This window comes from Echiichthys vipera, assembly GCF_963691815.1.
Source record: "Echiichthys vipera genome assembly, chromosome: 5".
Lineage (NCBI taxonomy): Eukaryota > Metazoa > Chordata > Actinopteri > Perciformes > Trachinidae > Echiichthys > Echiichthys vipera.
In genome coordinates this window covers 6,089,551-6,110,145 of record NC_139830.1, presented here as the reverse complement: position 1 = coordinate 6,110,145, position 20,595 = coordinate 6,089,551, and the positions used below count along the sequence as shown (strand labels likewise).

The window sequence follows — 20,595 nt, the reverse complement described above, 5'->3', positions numbered from 1 at the left end:
AGGGATAAAGATAGTGCAAAGGTGCATGGAAGAGCTGGTTGTAAAACGCCACCTATAACCCAAAGGCTACATATCATATGTACTTACGGTTGACCATAATTAAATTCAATTTATTATGCTTTTTCTGCATTAATGTAACAAATATGATATTGACACAATAGATAATGTACACGGACATTTTGTGGTGACTACTAGCTAATGGGCTAAGTATTACCGCTGTGCCTTACGTTTAGGATTTTATGGTTGCACATTTAAGGCTTTTATTTTGAGGCCATTACGCCCCATTTCCGGTCATGATCTCTCTGTCGCTGTGTGATTTGACGCTGCTTCTTTTTGACGACGTGGATCCTCCAGCGCTTCCTGTGGGAGGGAGCAGCTCAAGATCCGGCAGAGAAGCAGAACATGCTGTACCTGTGAGTCCGTGCTACACTGCAAAAAATAACACGGGCTGCAAACAACCCACCTACTTACTTTGGAGTCCTAATCCCTACAGTCTACAAAGTGAATGGAAAATATGAAAATGGCCTTTTGTGCCTTTGTCTCATGCAACATTTTCAGACACTTCTAACTGTTATAATGTGAAAGTTGCACTAGTTTTATTTGGACCTTTTTACAGTGCATCATCAGCCTCTTTCTTGTCACTTTGTTTTATGAAAATGCTCAAAAAACAGTACAGTAGGCCACATTCATTGTGCTACCAGGCCTAAAAAAGGCCTTTTTTTATACAGGTTAAATCTCATTGAGACCCAGGGTCTCAATTGAGGCAGCAGCAAGACACAAAGTTACAGACTAACTGAACATACAGGAGACACAACACAGAACACAAACAGTAAAAGGATGCAGTACAAACTGCAAAGGGCAAAGAACAAGTTAAGTACAAGTTAAATTATGTACAAGTGCCGACCCCCACACACTGTCTCAACAGCCTTCCTACAAGCAGTTTGAAGTCCCCTAAAGAAATAAAGCTGGACAGCTTCGGCCTCTGCTGGAGCTTGTTCCAGGTCGCAGGAAAATGCCTTCTTGCCGAGTTCAGTACGGACTGACGGGATGGCAAACGAGATGAAGTCCAGGGACCAGAGGCTGCGATCGGACTGTTTCTGTGTCAGATACATTCATTCATTCATCTTCAACCGCTTATCCCGGGGTCGGGGTCGCGGGGGTGCTGGAGCCGATCCCAGCTGACATCGGGCGTGAGGCGGGGTACACCCTGGACAGGACACCAGTCCATCAGCAGGGCACATAGAGACAAACAGAGACAGACAACCATTCACACCTACAATTTTAGAGTCGTCACTTAAGCTAACACATGCACGTCTTTGGACTGTGAGAGGAAACCGGAGAACCCGAAGAAAACCCACACAGACACGGGGAGAACATGCAAACTCCACACAGGAGGGCCCCAGCCGGGATTTGAACCAGGAACCCTCTCGCTGTGAAGCGACAGTGCTAACCACCACATCACCAGAGGCACCAGCAAAACACAAAGTGACAGACTAACTGAACATACAGGAGACACAACACAGAACACAAACAGTAAAACAATACAGTACAAACTGCAAAGGGCAAAGAACAAGTTATGTACAAGTGCCGACCCCCACACACTGTCTCAACAGCCTTCCCTACAAGCAGTTTGAAGTCCCCTGAAGAAATAAAGCTGGACAGCTTCGGCCTCTGCTGGAGCTTGTTCCAGGTCGCAGGCGCGGCGTAGGGAAATGCCTTCTTGCCGAGTTCAGTACGGACCGACGGGATGGTAAACGAGATGAAGTCCAGGGACCAGAGGCGTCAATCAGACTGTTTCTGTACCAGATACGTTGACAAATATTATTAATATTATTTTGATATGGCTGTCCAGAGTGAAGGGAAATGGGGAGAGGGTGGCTGGAGAGGTGCCAGTTCATCTCCTGGGCACTGCCGAGGTGCTGTTGAGCAAGGCACCAAACCCCCAACTGCTCGGGGCGCCGGTCACTGGCAGCCCCCTCGCTCTAACATCTCTTCACTAGTTGCATGTATATAGGTCCTGTCTGTGCATGTATGTGTATTTCGGGCCTGTGTGTAAAAAAATGAAAAAATAGAGTGAAAATTGAATTTCCCCATTGCGGGATGAATAAAGGAATTCTTCTTCTTCTTCTTGAATATGGAAAAACAGCTAATTGCTCTATAATTGTAGTAGCCTACATATTTAAATTAAGAATACAAGTGGTGTGAAACATACTGATCATGAAGTCATGAAGTAGCATTGGGTCATAGGAGTTGTCGTCTTAATTGTTAAACAACCGTAATTGCTAATGAAAATCTGTGATCGTATAAAACCTACGTTTAACCACAATGTCCGTTGCACTCTGTCACATTTAGTCATTTTTTGGTTTATTTTACGTTAGCTTTCTTTTGATTTGATTTATGTTTTTATGCTTATTGTTACTCTGATCCTTTCCCGTCTTTGTATTGAAACTGTTGCACAATAATTTCCCTCGGGATAAATAAAGCTTCTTGAATCTTGAATCTTGAATCTTTTATTCCGGCAGAAATCATTTTCACGGGCCTTTCTGTGTGGAGTTTGCATGTTCTCCCCGTGTCTGCGTGGGTTTTCTCCGGGTTCTCCGGTTTCCTCCCACAATCCAAAGACGTGCACGTGTTAGGTTAATTGATGGTTATCCGTCTCTGTTCGTCTCCATGTGCCCTGTGATAGACTGGTGTCCTGTCCAGGGTTTACCCCACCTCACGCCCGATGTCAGCTGGGTTCGGCTCCAGCCCCCCGGCGACCCCGACAGGGATAAGCGGTTGAAGATGAATGAATGAATGTACTGGAGTTTTAGTTACTCATTTTTCACAGTATGTCACATTATGAATAACCGCAAGTAATGTTAGCCAAGATAAAGTGATCTTCTACATGAGTCGACTACCCATAAAGCTACAGCTAAGTGGCGAATGACTGAGGTCTCTAATGGATTAGTGTGGCAGAAAAATAGCTATTACTGCTCCTATGCATATTTCTTTAACATTGTATGATTTCCTAAAGGTACTCTCTAATATATCACCTGATCTTTCTCTCATGTCTCCCTAAAATAGAGCAACTAGAGTGGGTATAAGATATATGACGCCATTGACAGGCAACCAAATGTAATGGGTCGTTACCTTGAATGCAATAACTGATTTCACCGGGCTGGAACATTATTGGAAACATTTGGGGAAATCTCAAGTACACAGTTCAACAAAATACATAACATAGGTCTAGACATTATAGACATTTTAATGTGTAAACATTACATATTATACCTTGGAGTCAATTGATTACAATTACATTATAAATAGGCAGAAACATGCAACACACGACAGACAGTTTTTGCAGATGGGCTTCGTCTTATTGGGCCCTCTTGAATATTTGGTGGCAGACTTTGTCGAGCACCGTGATTTCCTGCAAGAGAAACAACAGAGACCTTTAGACTGCGAGTTCAACATGACGCAACAGCTGTCTCTCTTATGACGCAAACAGGCAGAGCTTATATATGTTTTAGATAGGGATTCCTTATCTCGTTTATTGACTGTTACGATCAGGGCAATATTTCATTATCCCAGTGGATGGAGAATTGTTTTTTTCTTTAACATTTTCTTACTTTTTGTTCACTTAATGTGGACAAGTTGAGAAACTGCATTTTGATCGCACCCTGGCAAATATATCACAACATGTCAGTGTGTCATGCTCATTCTCTCACCAGGTGGAGCATGTCTCCCTCGATCCAATGTGTCCAGCCGCGGTTTTCTTTCTCCCCCTTCTGCACGCACACCAGCTTGTCCCCGTCCCACTTCACCAGTGTCTGATATCAACACGCAAACATTATTGGCTGTGCAATCAAAAAATAGTGTTTTATTACTGTCTCTCAACCTCAACAGTCATCGAGAGCATTTCCTCGTTCGATTCAGTGTAAAATACAAGGAAACGCTCCCACCTTGACCTTCCGGTTGTCCAGGCCCTTCGTCTGCTCCTCAAACTCCTCTCCCACGGTGAAGTTGACCTCGTAGTTCCTGAAGGTGCTCAGGGTCTTCGTTTCAAACTTGTCCCCGTTCTGCACGATCACCTTTGTCTGGTGCAGGTGGGAGGCTATCTTTCTGGTGGCGAAGTCAATATCTGCAAGCGTGAAAGAATGGGATTTAACGTTGGTGGTACAGCAGTTTGAATCCGTCATTTTGATGTGTAGTTGGACTTTTTCACGGACTAAGTCTGTACACATTAAACCCTAGGCTACTTTTATGATTCCACTCCCGCCGGTCCCTATGACAGCCTCATTTACCCTTTAAAAATGATCTTTTGCTTGAGTCAAATGAGTTCCTCCGCCCTGTGCAGCAATGGACCCTGAGAACCACCCACCCTGACCATTTAGAAATTCATTTCCTATTTGCCGCAACGTGAAAATTCAATTTCTCCCTATCCATCTTACAGATGAGGCCTCCCATATTTACCCGTCTAAATAATATTCTTGACCCATTTCCATAAGGATGTCATTTTCCTATCTGCTTGATGGAAATGAGGTGGAGGCATTCAGGCTTTTCCTGGATTTTATGTGAGTTGAGTGTACCGCGGGTTGTTTTATGAATTGCAGATAGAGTCGTGAATAATGAAAGTGTTTCTGGTGCCTGATCAATGACGCGCCAAAAGGAGGGGAGCCAAGCGATGGTCTCTCTCTCTATGTCTCTCTCTCTCTCTCTCACTCTCTCTCTCTATGTCCCTATTTCGCTCTTCTCTCTATCTTTGAAATGACGAGCTGGCCCGCCGCCTCATCCAGGGTCAGAATCTGTCTCCCTTTGCATCAGGAGGATGAAAATGCAAAAAGGAGTGAATCAATATTTATTTTTTTGGCCGGGTAACAGACGACCACCGCTCACAGGGTGGAGGATAACTTGGCCTGACAGCAGCTCAATGAGGAAATGAAGCAGTGCCACAGCATTTCTCTTCTTTTTCCCATCTCTCTATCTCCCTCACGCTGCCCCCCGCCCCCTCCTACACACACACCAACACACACACACACACTTGGCTCCATCTTAAAAGCAAGTGCAACTTACCGAGGGCCTTCATGGCGTCCTCAAAGTTCTCGTTGCTCACCATCTCCCAACGCCCATTGTAGTCTGCAGGCATTTTTGATTGGTTTGTGAGTGGAGGTAGCAGTTTGCCTTATGCTTGTCACACTGAGAGAGGCAGTTCAAGCCCAACCCTTTATATACACTGCAAGAGTGTGTGTGTAAATGTGTATGTGTGTGTATGGGTGTAGGTTTGTGTGTGTGTGCGTGGACCAAAGGACAGGGTTCACCTGATAATTCCCTCAGAACAGTGTGTGTCCTCAGAACTGTGTGTGTGTGTGTGTGTGTGTGTGTGTGTGTGTGTGTGTGTGTTTGTATGTATGATAACAAGTTTGGGTTTACACTGTTTATCGTCAACACACCACTTTTCTCTCCATCTCACGTCATAATGTCTGCAGGATACTTTCTGCCTGTGCCTGTGCATTAAGTGTGTGCGCACTGACTTGGGTGCACTTAAAGAGTCCGCCTCACGTCTCTTCAATCCCCATTTCCTCTCAGCGAAGCCGGCTTCAGCAATTACTCATTGTAATGTACCGGAAAGGAGGGAAGATGGAGAGGAGCTGTGGCGGAGACGAGTGCAGATTACCTCAGATGCCTGCACCTGCATTCATTCTTTGAGTCTTTCGCAAAGAAGAAAGTTCAAGGGAAGACATTTTGTCGACTTCATGGCAGCATTTACCACCCGAAAATATCCAGTCTTTTCTTCTTCCTGACTTCAAGCTCTCTTTAAGGATCAATTCCAGATAAAACACCTACGCTTGAACCGGCTGAAGCCGCTAAATCAGCAACAGCGTGTGAGCGTATGTGCACACGCTTAAGTATGCAAGGCTAAGTGGCTGTTTGGTTTGTATTGAGGTTACAGTGTTGCTGTTCTCTATCTCTGACATTAACAGAGGCAGGGCTCTCAGCAGCAGCAGCCATAATCAATACAGTTTGATTTCAAAGAGCGTGCAGCAAAAGAAAAGGCTGTGTGCAACTCAAGTGCTCTATCTGACACCAGCTTGACCTTGAGCGGATGGGGTTGTATGTGGAGGGTCAAAGGTGAGGCGGGCGGTGTGTGTCATGGTTTTATCAGTGCTGATAAGACGCGTTGATTCACAGTAACATTTATCTCTTGCCTGCAGGCAATAACCAGATTACAATGACTAATTACACTCTTTTACCTCATTTTATCTCATTTTCTTTGTATAATGATGGGCGATATTGTCTGCAACCAATACATCCCATGTTTTCCAATATATACAACCCTCTCTCCCAAAAAAATGATATTCCCATACAACTTTATTCTCAATTATGGCCCATCCATCCACCCTGACCTCATTCCTACCCGGGCTTTGATTACAAGCATATGTTTAACATGTCAAAGACAAACGAAATTTGAGAGAAAATACATTTCCCTTGAAACGTAAATGAGAATGTTGCACTATCCCTTTAAAGATGCTTTAACTCTGACTGCTGCTTGGTCAGTCTTATAAATGTGATGATAAAGAGATAGATGAGTACTTTTTCAAGGACTTAAAAATTTATTTAATGTATTATTCTTGTGATTTGAACTTACACTACAACTATATCTGTATCTATATCTGTACAAAATCATCCCACTTATACTCATATTTACATGACATAAAGAAAGATGCTTTTCAATTAAACCACCGAATGTAGATTTTGATGCTTTTCTCAAGCTTCAGCTTCAGGCGTGAATGACTATCTTCTACCTCTCACCACACAGGGGCAATGTTGCTACGTATAAGTCAGAGCCCCCCCGTGAAAAGAGCAGCAATACCTTGTGCTTTGTGCAAAATAGAACCACGTTATACTGGTGATCAAAGTTAAGACAACAGAGCCGGCTGCTAACCGAGGGCCGGCGCAGCGGAGGAATGTTCTCTATTGGTTGTTGCATCCGTCGGGTGAATTGGAAGGAATTTTAAAGCTGTAATTAAAGGTTAAAGAGAGGCAATAACTGCTCTACAGTTTCCAACACAAAGACCAGAGAATTTGAAGTTGAAACTGTACTTAATGATGAAAATGAATTGCAATCCCACTTTGTATAAGTAAGACGGACTGCATCCACTTGCAAACACATAATTGCACGCCGGCACGCATACACAACATCTCATTGTCTGATGCAAATGCAATAAGGGTTCGTTTTAATAATGCATGACAGCGGATTTATTTTTAATTCTGCCTAATTCACACCTAATGGCACTTCCTGCGCCCCATAACCTTGAAGGCATGCACGTACACACTTTGTGTTGTTGATTCCTACGTGAGCTGATGATACACGTCTGCGCATCAGTGTTAAATGTGTTTCCACATTTCTGATCGCAATTCACACCTTCCAGCTCATCTGCTCTGTGTACTAATACAGCAGATATGTATGTTGATGCGCACGGCGTCTCATTTTAAGCACACATCATGTGCAGTGGGTGGTAAGTAATCCCGCGCATCTATTTCCCACGAGTCTTCGTTTCTCCCGTGAGAGTTTTTTTATCCTTCCGTCTCGGCCTCAACTTTTAACAGTGAGATGGCGTGCGTTGTGCTCGCATGCTGTGTCACTCTCTGCAGTATAGTTTCAATACCCTTGATTCAATTCAATTTGCTTCATTAGTGTGGCATTCAAAGCGGCGCATTACTAAGTCTTTACATCGCCATGCAGCTCCCCCAGCGGCCCTCCTTCATCTCTCCCATCTCTTCCTCCTCCCCGTTGTTTCAAAAACATCAAAGGTTAGATTAATCACAGTCCTCAGAGGCGACAAATGATTGAGAGGAGTCTGCTCTTTGTTATGAAATCCTCGTCATGGATTTCAACGGAGTAGATATATTTGTAATGTATTTTCATCCCACCCATGGACTCTAATAGCGAAGTGTCTTGCTGTGTGCTTTGATGTCCCAGTGAGAATTGAAAGGGCCCCAGTGTTCCCACACAATTGAATGACTTTTGCTTTTATCCTCCTTATGGAAGCCTTTCAGGGGGAAAAAAAGAAGCACAGCAGTGGTGTTATATGCGTCAGTGCAAGATGAAAAGTAGTATTAAAGAAGATTGCGCACACAGAAGGAATGTATGTCTACACACACACGCGCACACACATATACACACAAATAACTGCATTTTCACACTCAAAAACGATTTTACAGCACAACAATCTAGACGAGAGTGAATCCTTTTCTATGAGCTTCTACATATTCACTGTGCAGTCCTTTGGAGAGCAAAAAATAATAAGTCTGCGGGTTGGACGGCCTTGATGTCAATATAAGAGGCCCACTGAGGTGCCACAGATGCATTCTCCGAACAAGGTACCTGTGGACACATATTCTGTGTCAAGGTCACCATGTGCGTAGGCGTGTGCTGCTTCAAACCAATGCTCAGGTCTAAAAGAAATGTCCTGTGCATCTGTATCCTGTCATGAATGTATGCATGTACTGTATACGCTTGCCTGTGGTTGTTTGTCCATTTATGCATGCTAAATGCCTTGCAGTGCCTGACCATCATCACTCTGCAGCACGCCTGCTTCGATGCCACCTATACCAGCCCGTACCTGAGCCCATTCTCCTCACTTCCACGGAGCATAAATCAAATCCCATGTTCCACCTCTGCGTGTCATCCCGTCCCCCGAGGGGAAATCTTGCAATCCTGACCTCCACCGATCCTTATGGCACTCCCCTCCCCACCTACGAAAAGAGCATCCAGATAATCATGGGAAAGAAAACATACTGTTAACTCTCACTATTTTTGAGAAAACTTTATTTTTTCCCTAAGGAAGTTTGAGCTGGAAAACAGAGAGAGGGGAAGAAAGGGATGACAATGCTAAATATTTCATGTTCCCCTCTTGGTAATTCCGTACGGTTGGAACGAGACCTCGTTTTCCACAGAAACATGAGCAACTGTGGGACTGATTGAAGGAGCCTGGGAAGCTCTCTGTTTCTCTCTCTATTTTTTGCTTCTCTGCTCCAAAATAGGCCTGGATGGTCATGTATAATGCATGGGGCTTCCTATGTGCAGCTGGAAAGGGCTGTGGGTCCTAAGGGATCAGCCGGGGAAAGGGTGTCCAGATTCACATTCTGCAGTGTAGGGCCAAGCACATCAAATAAAGGAGATGGAGGAAAAAGATTACTTTGCCCCATACTCACTCCTGTGGGTTTTTTTTTTTTTTTGGTAGTAGTACACATACAGCGATACTACTGGAAATTGTAGGTATTCTAGTTTTCTCATAAATCAGACATTTATTGAGTGTTTCCTTACATTTCCCAACATGTACAACATATTTGGAGACATGCTTTGTGTCATGTATTAATTGAGGAAGGTTACAATCTCCTCATCGCTCCTCACAGATGTTTTTGTCCGCCGCCATTTTCTTATCTTCAGCGGCTTCACGTGTCATTATTTATTTACTGTTTCCCGCGTTCTTTATGGTATTCTGCTTTTATCGACCTCAGACCTCAAGTCAAGAAACTCTTTTGTGATATTTCAACATTTTTTCTCTCCATTATTTCGGTGTCTCCACTCCAGACAAATGTGTATAAAAACAGGTGGATGGTTCTGGGAACTTTGCATGAGACAGACTCAGGAGTGAGATGAATAAAGAAAGGGTAGTAGGGAAGTAGCCGGCTGGACGCATGGAGGAGAATGGTGTTGACTGGATGCAGGTAGGGGGGTAAGTGGACTGGAGAGCAGGCAGGCAGGTAATGATCCTGGAGCACAGGGAACCGAGACAGCAACTACCGTGGAGTATATTACAAGAAAATTGCAGAAATACCGGAGAAGCCTGAAATGTCTACCGCGATCGGAGCTGCAAAAACAATCTGGTAATGAGTTGAAGAACTGGGAATGATAGACTGAAGACATGATGAGCTGATAGATGGCAGGTGTGTAAGCTGAGGGAGGTGATGAGTTGATTGCAGGCAGGTGTGTAGGTAGAACAGGGAGCCAGGAGAGTGAGTAGTGGAGTCATGCCCACACCTCCGCACAAGACTTGTTTCAGATGAGCCAGACTCACGCAAACCGCCACCATGGTTCGTCATTTTGCATCCCAGTCACCACACTATTTAGAATACCAGAGATTTACTATATCTTAATACATAGTATGTCAAATGCAATATGCCAAAAAAAATACCTAAATGCCCTACTACTCTTCTGACTATTCTGACCCACAGTCCTTTGAGCAGCAGAGGGTCAAAGTTCAAGGAACAATGTTACGAGGAAGAAGAAGAATGTCCCTATTGTATGCATAGGACATGCGAAAGTACATACTTTGTAAAGGAAGCTGCAGTATGCTAAAAATAAAAACGAAAAGTAAGGATTTGGAACTCAGTCTTGCTCTGGAGGTTTGACTGCATGAGACATGGGAATCTCACAGGACAAAGACACACACACGTTCTTGAGAGCCAGACGCCACAATTTCTCTTCTTGAGCTGCAGAAGCGAAATGATGGGGAAACGGCTCGCCAGTATTTGAGCTGAGCACTCATCTTAAGAGTTTTTTTACCCTGTGCGGTTGATGAAACACTTGGCTCCACAATAGTTTCACGCCCCCACTCACTTAAATGACAACACTCCCGTTATCTTCATTCCGCAATGTTTAAAAGAGTACATTTCTGACAATAACCACTATATTCTCCATGAATCACTAAATCCAAACCGGTCAAAACCACTGACACTGAGTCACATTCATTTTGTGTTTTTGTTATCATGGCTGCTGCTGATTTTAGTTTTATTTTTTCACTTTTATTTATTATATTTATCTCTGCACTCGTTTGTTTTCAACATCTTTATTTCTTTTGACTTATTTGAAAAAATCCCAATAGTGTCAAAGGTTTAAACAACAGGATCCCTGGAGTCCCTCAAACCACCGGCGCTCTCGCAAAGAGTAACAGATCAGAAAGTGCAGGCACTCAGGTAGGGTTTGAAAAAGTCAAAAAACATTTATTTTAGTGGGTAAAATTTAAAAAAACACAGACGCACCCTGAGGAAGGCACGAGCTGACACGCGCTGGTGTTTTTTAGATTGTAACCTCTAATATAATATCAAGAGTCGGTTCTGTCAGTTCCTCCTCTCTCCCTTTTGTGTGAGTTTGTCTCCCTCTGTCTGTTTTTCCCCTGAATGTGTTTCCCCTTTGTGTTTGTTTGTCCAGGTACGGGTAGGCGTGTTCCTTCCCAGCTGCAGCCTGTTACGCTGATCACCTGATGGAGTATAAGAACCCAGAGCTGACAGGCATGCAGCGCCGGACCGTTGTTATCCTTCCCTTGGTAAACGCTTCGTCGGATTGGCTCTCGTTTCTCGTTCGTTCAGGTTTTGTGCTCCGTGTTGATTGTTATTTGTTAATCTTCGTTGTCTTTATTTCGTTCCGTAGTTTCCCGCGTTCCTGTTTTCCTCGTTCCTGTTTCCTGACCGTCTGTCGTTTCCCTGTTCCTGTTTCCCTTGACCGTCTCGTCTTCAGTGTTTCTGTTTCCCCTGTATTGTTCCCACTTCTGCCGTGTTTATTATATATTTGTTTGTACTTTTACCCTGTGTCCGTGTCTGCATTTGGGTCAAATCTCCCAGTGTTACTTCCCTTCTTCAAGGCCTCAGCCTTACACCCGCCAAGTGTGAAGTTGATTAGATGAACGGTTGTTGAGAAAATCCCAAGACAGACTAACAGACAGAGACTTCTTCCATTTTAATAAGATGCTATTTGTCTTGTGTCTCTCGTTTCAAGTGTGAGTATGGAACAGTGATTATTGAATGCTAGTTTGAAATCTCTGCTCAAAATGTCCCTTGTATGCCCATCCTGGCTCAGAGACACGAGCCCGAGGCGTGAATTATCACACAGAGACGCTTCTGTTGATAATTGACTGAAGGAATGCCAGACACTTACTGATGAACATGGAAACACTCCACTGTGCATCTCCAAATGGCTTTAGCGAGCTAATGGCGGTGTTGGAAAAATGAGCTCACATAAGGCAGGGGAGGTAATGTAGCTTCCAGCTCAGCTCATTTTCTCCAAACCAAAGAGATAATCTGGACCCCCCGAAGGCCTCCGAGATGGAAAGCCTCACAAGCAGAAAGGCCAAATAACTAAGAGAAATTAGATGTGAATCTGGAACAAAGTTTTCTCATTCCACTCCCACGCCTCGCATCATGAGCTTTAGATATAAATGTGAAGTAACAATGTACCTTTCCTTTATTCCTTCCTTCTCCCATTAATTTCTGCCTTCCTTGTCTCTTTTCACCTCACATTACCTCTTCTTTTTTCACTCATTCCTGTCATCTTCCTTTTTTCCCTTCCCTCCTTTTCTCCCCATCAGTGTTTGTTAAAGAGGGCATGGATAGAAAGGCAGAATGTGTATGTGTGTGACAACTGGAGCACTTTCCATCTCTACCCAGATGGACAAGCAGCCAACTGTCTCAGCAGCACATGCTTTCATTCCAACAGCTCCTCTCCTCCGTCTCATCGGCCTCGCCAAAGCCCGCACAACCAGTGCGCTAGAAAATGTTTTAAAGCAGGAACAAAGACACGATGACACCAACGTATTCATAAATATTTGCTGGGAATTCTAAGGAAACACAGTTGCATTACTAATTGTCTCCAAGCTGAGAAAAGCCCTGAGAATTTATCAGGAGAGGTATCAAAAAGCATGGCTGTAAGGCGGAAGTCGCTGTGGATGGAATAGAAAGCTCGCTTTTATTGTATGGAGGGGACATGATGAACAACGCCTGTGGCAGTATCCGTATACATTTAAAAGATTGGTATAAATTGTGTTGTGCAAGAAACATTTGACACTGAATGAAAAAAGTGCAGGCACTCAGGCCCAAAGAAGTGCAGTGTCGAGTGTGAGCTCTTGAGATTAGTGGTGGACCGATATGGGGTTTTCAATGGCCACTGGCAATATCAATTTCAATCCCCGGGACCGGAAGGATAAATCTGGGTTGGGGAAGTAAAGAAGCAGCATTTGCCCTCCACTGAGATGCCCTTGAGCAAGGCCCATAACCCCCAAATCCGCTCCAGTGAATCAGGGTGTTCCTCAGTGTTCTCCCCCTGAATAAAAAAGGTTAAAAAGAGAAAAGAAAAAATAAGAAATTAGACCCAAAATGGCTGAACTTAAATTAATATTAATTCACCACTGTTATTGTTTGCATTTTAGGTTATAACCTGCACCTTTTGAAAATATCTTTCCATAATCATTCTCTTGTATCGACAGCCCCTGAAAGACTTCACAGTTACACTTGCTTACCGTCCTTCATCCATCCCATCCAAATGACAAATCTGATAAAAGTTTTACTCATTAGGAGTGGGAGTAGAGGCCTATGGTTTTTTGAGCCCTGTAAGCTAGTTTAGCTGGTTGACACCCTACATTTACACTAATGCCTGCCCGTAGAATGGGGAAATTACATGGGGTAGTGCTTATTTCATCTCATATCAGCCAGCAGTTAATCTGGCTTTAATCAGCCATCACCACTTAGAGTAGAGCACACACTTTATAGTGTTTTGAGAGGCGACCCCTATTAACCAAACGACATGGTGGTTGGGTACAGTTTGCTCTCTGCTGCTTGCAACAGTGCATCCAAGAACAGATGAAGTAAAAGAGAGACTGAAGAAGTTACACTGTAGTCAAACTTTTCTTCATATATACATTTAGTTTGGTTTAAAAGATGGTGTAACGGCAGATCTTCTTTACAGTAGTATTGTGGAATCTCTGTGTGAAAGTGGTTTATGTCATGGCAGGTGTATTTACTCAGGACCCAAGGAAGTGCAGTGTTGAGTGTGAAGCTGTGTGGATAAAAAAAGCTGCAGGCGGTTATACCGGAGGCTAAGCAATCTGCCTGTTCAAACGTCTGGATGGACACTGCACCAGTTATTTAAATATTATAAGACATATGCAGAGTTATTTACTGCTTTCATTCTGCAGCCTACATTCTTTGTTGACACAAAAGGATTTACATACAAAATGAAGTGAAAGGAATGTTCTGTCCATTTGTATTTGAGGAGCTCTTTTCCAAAACGTTATAAATCCATTTTAATAGTTTTCAGGAAAATCACATTTGTTACCCAGACCCACACATTTGGTTCATATTCAATGTATCTTGTCAAAATGGTTTAAGGGCTCAGTCTGAACATGTTGAACGGACGGACGAAACAAAAGACTCTCCCGCTTCAGAGCGCCGCCATGTTGGATCGCATAGAACGCTGACTGAATTCTGATTGGTCGAGAGGACGTATCGCATTTAGGCTAAAAATAGGTTTGGCGCTGGTTGCGGTTTGGAAAGGAACTGCATCTTGAGACCATTTTAAACAAGGAAATATAGAGATTTGGCATTAAACACTGATGAAGCAGTGAAAGGTTCTGTATACAGCAAAGTGGCTCAAACTCATTTTTTTTAAATTTGGCTTTTATCTCGTTTTGGAAAAGAGCTCTTCATATGTTACTGTATGTGTGCAGCTGTTTAAGTCTGCCTTTCTGTGTACACATCCTTATACAGGATGTCTGGAAGTTTATAATATAAGATTATTCGAATATTAATCACAGCTGTTTTAACCACTGTAGCATGCGAGTGACTGCAATTTTATTTGCTGCATAATTATTCTTCCGAGTCGTCGGCCTTGATACAGAAGGTCTACTTCAAAACCAGAAAGTCTATTTTGTGTTATGTCTCCAAAGACTACAACCTGAATGTTTGTGCTTTAACACAACTATATTTTTTCATTTTGTCTCAAGATATAATCCCTAACATTTCAGTCCTGGCTGACTGGGTAACATCTGTCGGATGACAACCTTTTTTATTATGTAGTCCCTGAGGTCCATTCAAAATGACACATACATTAATAGGCAAGTGTTCCTTGAGTGGTAAAAATGCAACAGAAGAAGATCACTTGTGTGTATTTGTGTGTACAGCGCAGTCGGAAAAAAGTCGGCCGAGAAGATTCCTTCCAGCCCCTGTCTCCTGTAAATGACATCAATATACTCCCAGTTTGCAACAGAAAAATGCATTTGGAAGGAAACATAATGCCACCTGGATCATGTTTAATTTTTGTCAACATACTGAGGAAACGGGGTGACACGGTGGTTTGGTGGTTAGCACTGTCGCCTCTGGTTCGAATCTGGAATCATTTGCATGTTCTCCTCGTGTCTGTGTGTGTTTTCTCCGGGTTCTCCAGCTTCCTCCCACAGTCCAAAGATGTGCACATGTTAGGTTAATTGATTACTCTACGTTGCCCGTAGGTGCGAATGTGAGTGCGAGTGCTTGTCTGTCTCTGTTTGTCTCTATGTGTCTGCGATAGACTGGCGTCCTGTCCAGGGTGTACCCCGTCTCATGCCTGATGTCAGCTGGGATCGGCTTCAGCCCCCACGACTCCTTTAGGGACACGCGGATGAAGATGGATGGATGATGTTAATAAATACGGCAAATCGGGCAAGTTACAAAATGTTCATACTGAGCATATTGGTAAAATGTGCACTGACAATTGTTTTCTCACAATATCTGCGATAAAATATACATATGCGACAAGTAAAGCAGGGATATAATGTTATTTATTGTCATGTTTAGGCATCACAGCACTTGTTTAAGGTTAGAAAAAGACCCAATCTTGGTTAACTACTGAAAAAGCTCTGCAGTGACTTCAAGCAAAAGGTAATTTGGTAAAAAAAAACAAGTGGTATATCAACAGAATTTCGAGGAGACATCACAAGAACATTGAAGAAAAAAAGCCAACCATGTCATCCTACTCAGTAACGCTTAAGTGATAATTGAAGGGAAATGAAACCCCAGATTTTTGTCTTTCATGAAAAGTAATTAGCACATGCAAATACACTGAGTAGATACTGCGGGGAAAGCTGCCTGCCACAAGTAGGATCAAACGGCTTGGATATACTGTATACTCAACCTGCTGCCTGTGTTTTACTGTCTAAGTGAATAATGGGATAAACATTTTCTTTAAAATTGGTCCAAGATTGAACAAGAGCACTGCAGCCGCAATGTAATCCTAATCCTTCAGGGTAAATCGCAGCGTCAATGTAAGTCCAAAAGTGCCTGTTTTGGCCACTGAGAGGTTCAGATGAATATTATTAGTGTCTGACAACGGATAAATATAACATTTTCTTTACCTTTGACTTGATTCAGTCTGCTTGTTATTGTCTAACCAAGTTCCGTTCATGGAGAAGTCTGACATGTGTTGTGTGTCTCGGTGTCTGGGTGTCTTGTTGCCGTAACACAGCGGTATCTTAGTGTTATGTAAAATATGTCCAATGAAAAGGCTGATTTTTAGATTACTCGGAGTCAAATCACCTTCTCCAAATTTCCGAAGCAGCCTTCTCTGACAGTGAGACTCGGTTAGACACAATCATCATCATCAGACCCAATCAACCAAAAGTTAAAGAAAATCTTCCACTCCTTTTTCCATAATGATGTCAGTGTCAAAAAGCACTTTAGTGGACGTGCATCGACGGTGCCTTTGTACCCCGAAAAATCACATTGCAGCCTGTTCTCGCGTAACACTGGCTGCAGGGCTCTCTCTCTCTCTCAATACTGGACCAATTAAAAAAAACAACCTTATTGCTCCTGTCATATTATTAAATAGGGGCCAGGTTGGAAAATATTGGATGAATGTTCAGTTTAGAATATTGTAGTTATTAAATAATTAATAATAAGAACTTCATAAATAAATTGTGGTGGTTACACCATTACAAAAAATGTGAGAGACGTTCCAATGAAATCATGGTTATCTCTCATGTGTACTTGTTTAAATGATCTGCACGCCATGTAGCTGTCTGCACAGAGTGTACAAAGACATTAATACACATCATGCTGCCTGATTGTTGATTCCACTATTTTGCACATGCAGAGAAATACCAGGCCAGCTGCACTGTGTTGAGGTTACGAATAATCCTGAAATTCGAATGGTATCCATAGTAACGCGTGTCCTTGTTCCCCCGACAAATTGGTTGCTGTAGAAGAGTCCACAACTTATGACCCTTTCGCACTTCTTTATGTCTGTTGTTTCTTTGTACACTGATGTTAATCCACCAAGGACACATGAGTGATTACTTCTCATCAAAATGTACTTGACATATAAGACCCGTCCTGTCTTGTTTTTAAGTGTAAATGAAGCTGCAAGATAAATGCAAGAAAGCCCAAAATCTGAAAGGGATACATTGGCTATTTTAAAGTGGGGTTCAGGCGTGTATTACCTACAGTAAATGGCAGTTGGTGAACCACCAGTTTGGCCACTTAAAAAAAATATCGTTTTAAAGTCCGACGTAACATCATCCAAGGGTCCTCTTTCAGCAAATACACATCAAATAACCAATCAAGACCATTTGTTTTGTGTAACAACTATTAACAGAGGTGTCCTGGACAGTCGCTAACAGTAATTAATGTCATGTAATGCGGCTAACAGTGATTAGCCTGGGACAGCATGGTGAAGGCATTTAAACGTCTTTTTTAACCACTAATATTTCTCAAATAACAACAAACCTCTGCAGTAGCATGACAAGACTCCTTACACATTAACGTAGTTAGCAAACCTGGAGTTTATTAAAAGAGTGTTTTGAAAGACTTACCTACTGGCCCAGGTACCAGCTCCTCTCATAGTAAAGTCCATTCAAGTCAATTACCAAATGCAATCAAAAAGGAAGGATTTTATGTTTTATGTGTAGTAACTCTTATCATGTATATTTGCCAAAAAAAAAAGACCCTGGGATGATTTTACGGCGGAAATTACACTATATTTATATTTTCACCGCAAATTGTATCACAGATCATCTGTGATTATGAAAGCGACAACAAAATGCTGTTTACTGCAGAGATACCTCAAAGAGGGAGACTGAACTGGCTGAAAGAGTTCAAATTCAACATATAGAAACAGCTTTTAGATGGACCTTTTTTAGTGTGTCCAAAGCAGTACATTGCTTTGCATCTTTGTCAGGACTCTGGTGTATTTCTCCAAACTGGAGGTGAGCCGACCACCATCCACTGTAGGTTATATGCTGACTATAAATAAGTAATCCCGCTTCAGAATATCCAAACTATCGCTTTAACTGGCGTGATACACTCCTCTGGAGCTAAATGATGAGCTCTGAGGTGCGTGCGGTGCTGTTAGCTTCCATTAGTATTTTCATGCTGAGCTGATTCTATGTTGTTATAGTTATGTTGGGTTCAAGGCCTCATCGTGTTTTCACACACCACTGTGCGGCTAAAGTGGTACATCAAACAATGGAAGGGGATTTTAAATGTCACCTCTGGGTTTAAACTACAATTCGTTATTCAACTGTTTAGTCCAGATTTTTAAACTTCCTCTAAAACTGCTTCTAACTTCTCTTTTCTGTCTCTCCCCTGGCCCAGGCTGCACTATCACAGCTAACATTTATTGCCAGTTATAGAGCCTATGAATAATTGATCCCGATTCTATTTAAGATCCTGACGAGGACAAATGGCACAGGGCTACACTGGCCAATATTTTCTCCCTTCACTGCCCTAATAGGAGCCCTCTTTACCCGCACTACCGCAGTCATTTTTCCTACCTCTCATATTCTCTCTTGTCTTTCCCCTTTGTTTCCTTTTCTCTTAGGACGCCTTACCTTCTCCCAAGTCCCTGACACTATTTTAAGAACTGGAATGGTTCCAGCCTGTATGATGGGTATTATAGAGGCATAGCTGCATCACCATGACGGATGATGCCTGGGTCAGCCAATAGTGGATAGCGGGGTAAGGATATATCTCTGTGTTTTTGTAGTGGACTGACCCTTTAGTGTCATAACCAGGGAGATCATTTGGAAACAATGACACAGGACCACGGTACATCTATTAGTGATATGAGCCAAACACCACGATCGATACTTATCACATTGGGCCTTTGTGTCTGTAGAGGTAGTCCAATTTATTAAGCGTGTGTGTGTGTGTGTGTGTGCATGTGTGCATTGTGTGGCTGCAGAGGCAGGGTACAGTAGATCATCCGTATGAGTGTGTCATGGTGCTTGGGCCAAAGAATGGGCTGAATCCAGCTATAGAGTGGCAGATCGTTAGACTGTGTACAATACATGCTGCAGGGAAGACTGAGGATATGGATCCAATAAACTGTAATGGACACACACACACACACACACACACACACACACACAGGTAGGCATGTGATTCACTCTAGCACCAACCATAATGAGCAATTCACCCCATGTTGTAGCAGTTATCTCGCTCCTTCTGCTGTGAAATCACTGGATGAGTTCAGTAAAACGCAGTAAAAGCTTTGGAGAATCACTCACTATCGAGTATCCCCGCCGAAGTTAGTTGAGCAAAAGTATCTGTTTCTTTATACACTATAAGGCTCACTGCATTTGCTCGGCAGTGAGATGCGAGAGCGATGTGAAAGGAAGCTGGCACACTGACAGAGCTCTTGAGCTTGGGTTTTTTTTTTGTAAAGTGAAACCACAAAATCTCTCACTGCAGGCTGTACCAACCCAAACCATGACCTTTTTTCTAATGCTTACCAAGTTTTTTTGATGCCTTACCCTAACCGTCACCTTTTGTGGGCTAAAACCGGTCACTTAACGGTAGTTTTGGTGCCTAAACCTACCCGACACAAAAAGCAACCGTGTCTGTCCACTTGAAGAAGAAGAAGAATTCCTTTATTCATCCCGCAATGGGGACACACACAGGCCCGAAATACAAACACATGCACAGACAGGACCCATATACATGCAACTAATGGAGAGATCAGTTGGGGGTTCGGTGCCTTGCTCAACAGCACCTCGGCAGTGCCCAGGAGATGAACTGGCACCTGGGCCAGCCACCAGTCCACGATCCATCCATGGTCCACACAGGAACTTGAACCAGTGACCCTCCGACTCCCATCCAAGTCACCAATGGACTGAGCTACTGCCGCCCCAATTTGCTAATGCTAATGTGTCTTCAGCTCTTTCTTCAAAGGGAACTCTAATCAGGGGAGTACTACTCAGCCTTGAAAACACTTCCTTAAAATACTTATGTACAATGTCTTCTGTGGCTTTGGAGGAGCTTTGTAAAGTCTGAAAAAATAACATGGATGACGTCATGTTTTAAGACTTTCACACAGATATTTTAAACTGGTCTGTTCGTGTTAGACCAGTAACTTTAACTTTGCTCTAATGAAAATTAGACAGTTTGCCTTTAAACTTGGAGACAAACTTCTGCCAAGGTACACCCTCTCTCACAATGTTAACGCAGTGAGAATTTTCCGAGTCAAGAACTCAGTTTTCTGATTCCTCCAGCACCCCATGAATGCAGCACAAATCTTGCAATGTTATTGAGAATGAAAAATAATTTGTGTATCAGCTCCGTGATTCGGATCAGCTCCAAAATTTAATGGGTTCTTCTTTAGCCCATTCTCCAACTGTCCACCGAGTTTCATGCAAATCAGGACAGTGGTGTTTCTGTATCCTGCTGACCCCCCCCCCCCCCCCCCCCATAAAAACCAAGCCAAGAAAACATAACCTTCATAACGGAGGTAAAAATGACTTATGAGCCAGGCTAACTCAGAAATAAGAGCGTGCGAACATATTCAAACTTCACAGACAGAAATGCTCA

General features: G+C 43.0%; 1 protein-coding gene across 1 annotated transcript; it reads right to left on the bottom strand.

The window, feature by feature from the left end:
- Window positions 1-3,358: 3,358 nt before the first annotated feature.
- On the bottom strand, window positions 3,359-5,128 carry LOC310946998 (retinol-binding protein 2-like; the record flags this gene model as incomplete). The annotated part of the gene is made up of 4 exons (XM_083913613.1): window positions 3,359-3,412; window positions 3,711-3,812; window positions 3,945-4,123; window positions 5,056-5,128. 4 exons carry the CDS (start codon window positions 5,126-5,128, stop codon window positions 3,359-3,361), a joined length of 408 nt encoding a protein of 135 aa, XP_083769739.1.
- Between the last annotated feature and the right edge of the window lie 15,467 nt (window positions 5,129-20,595).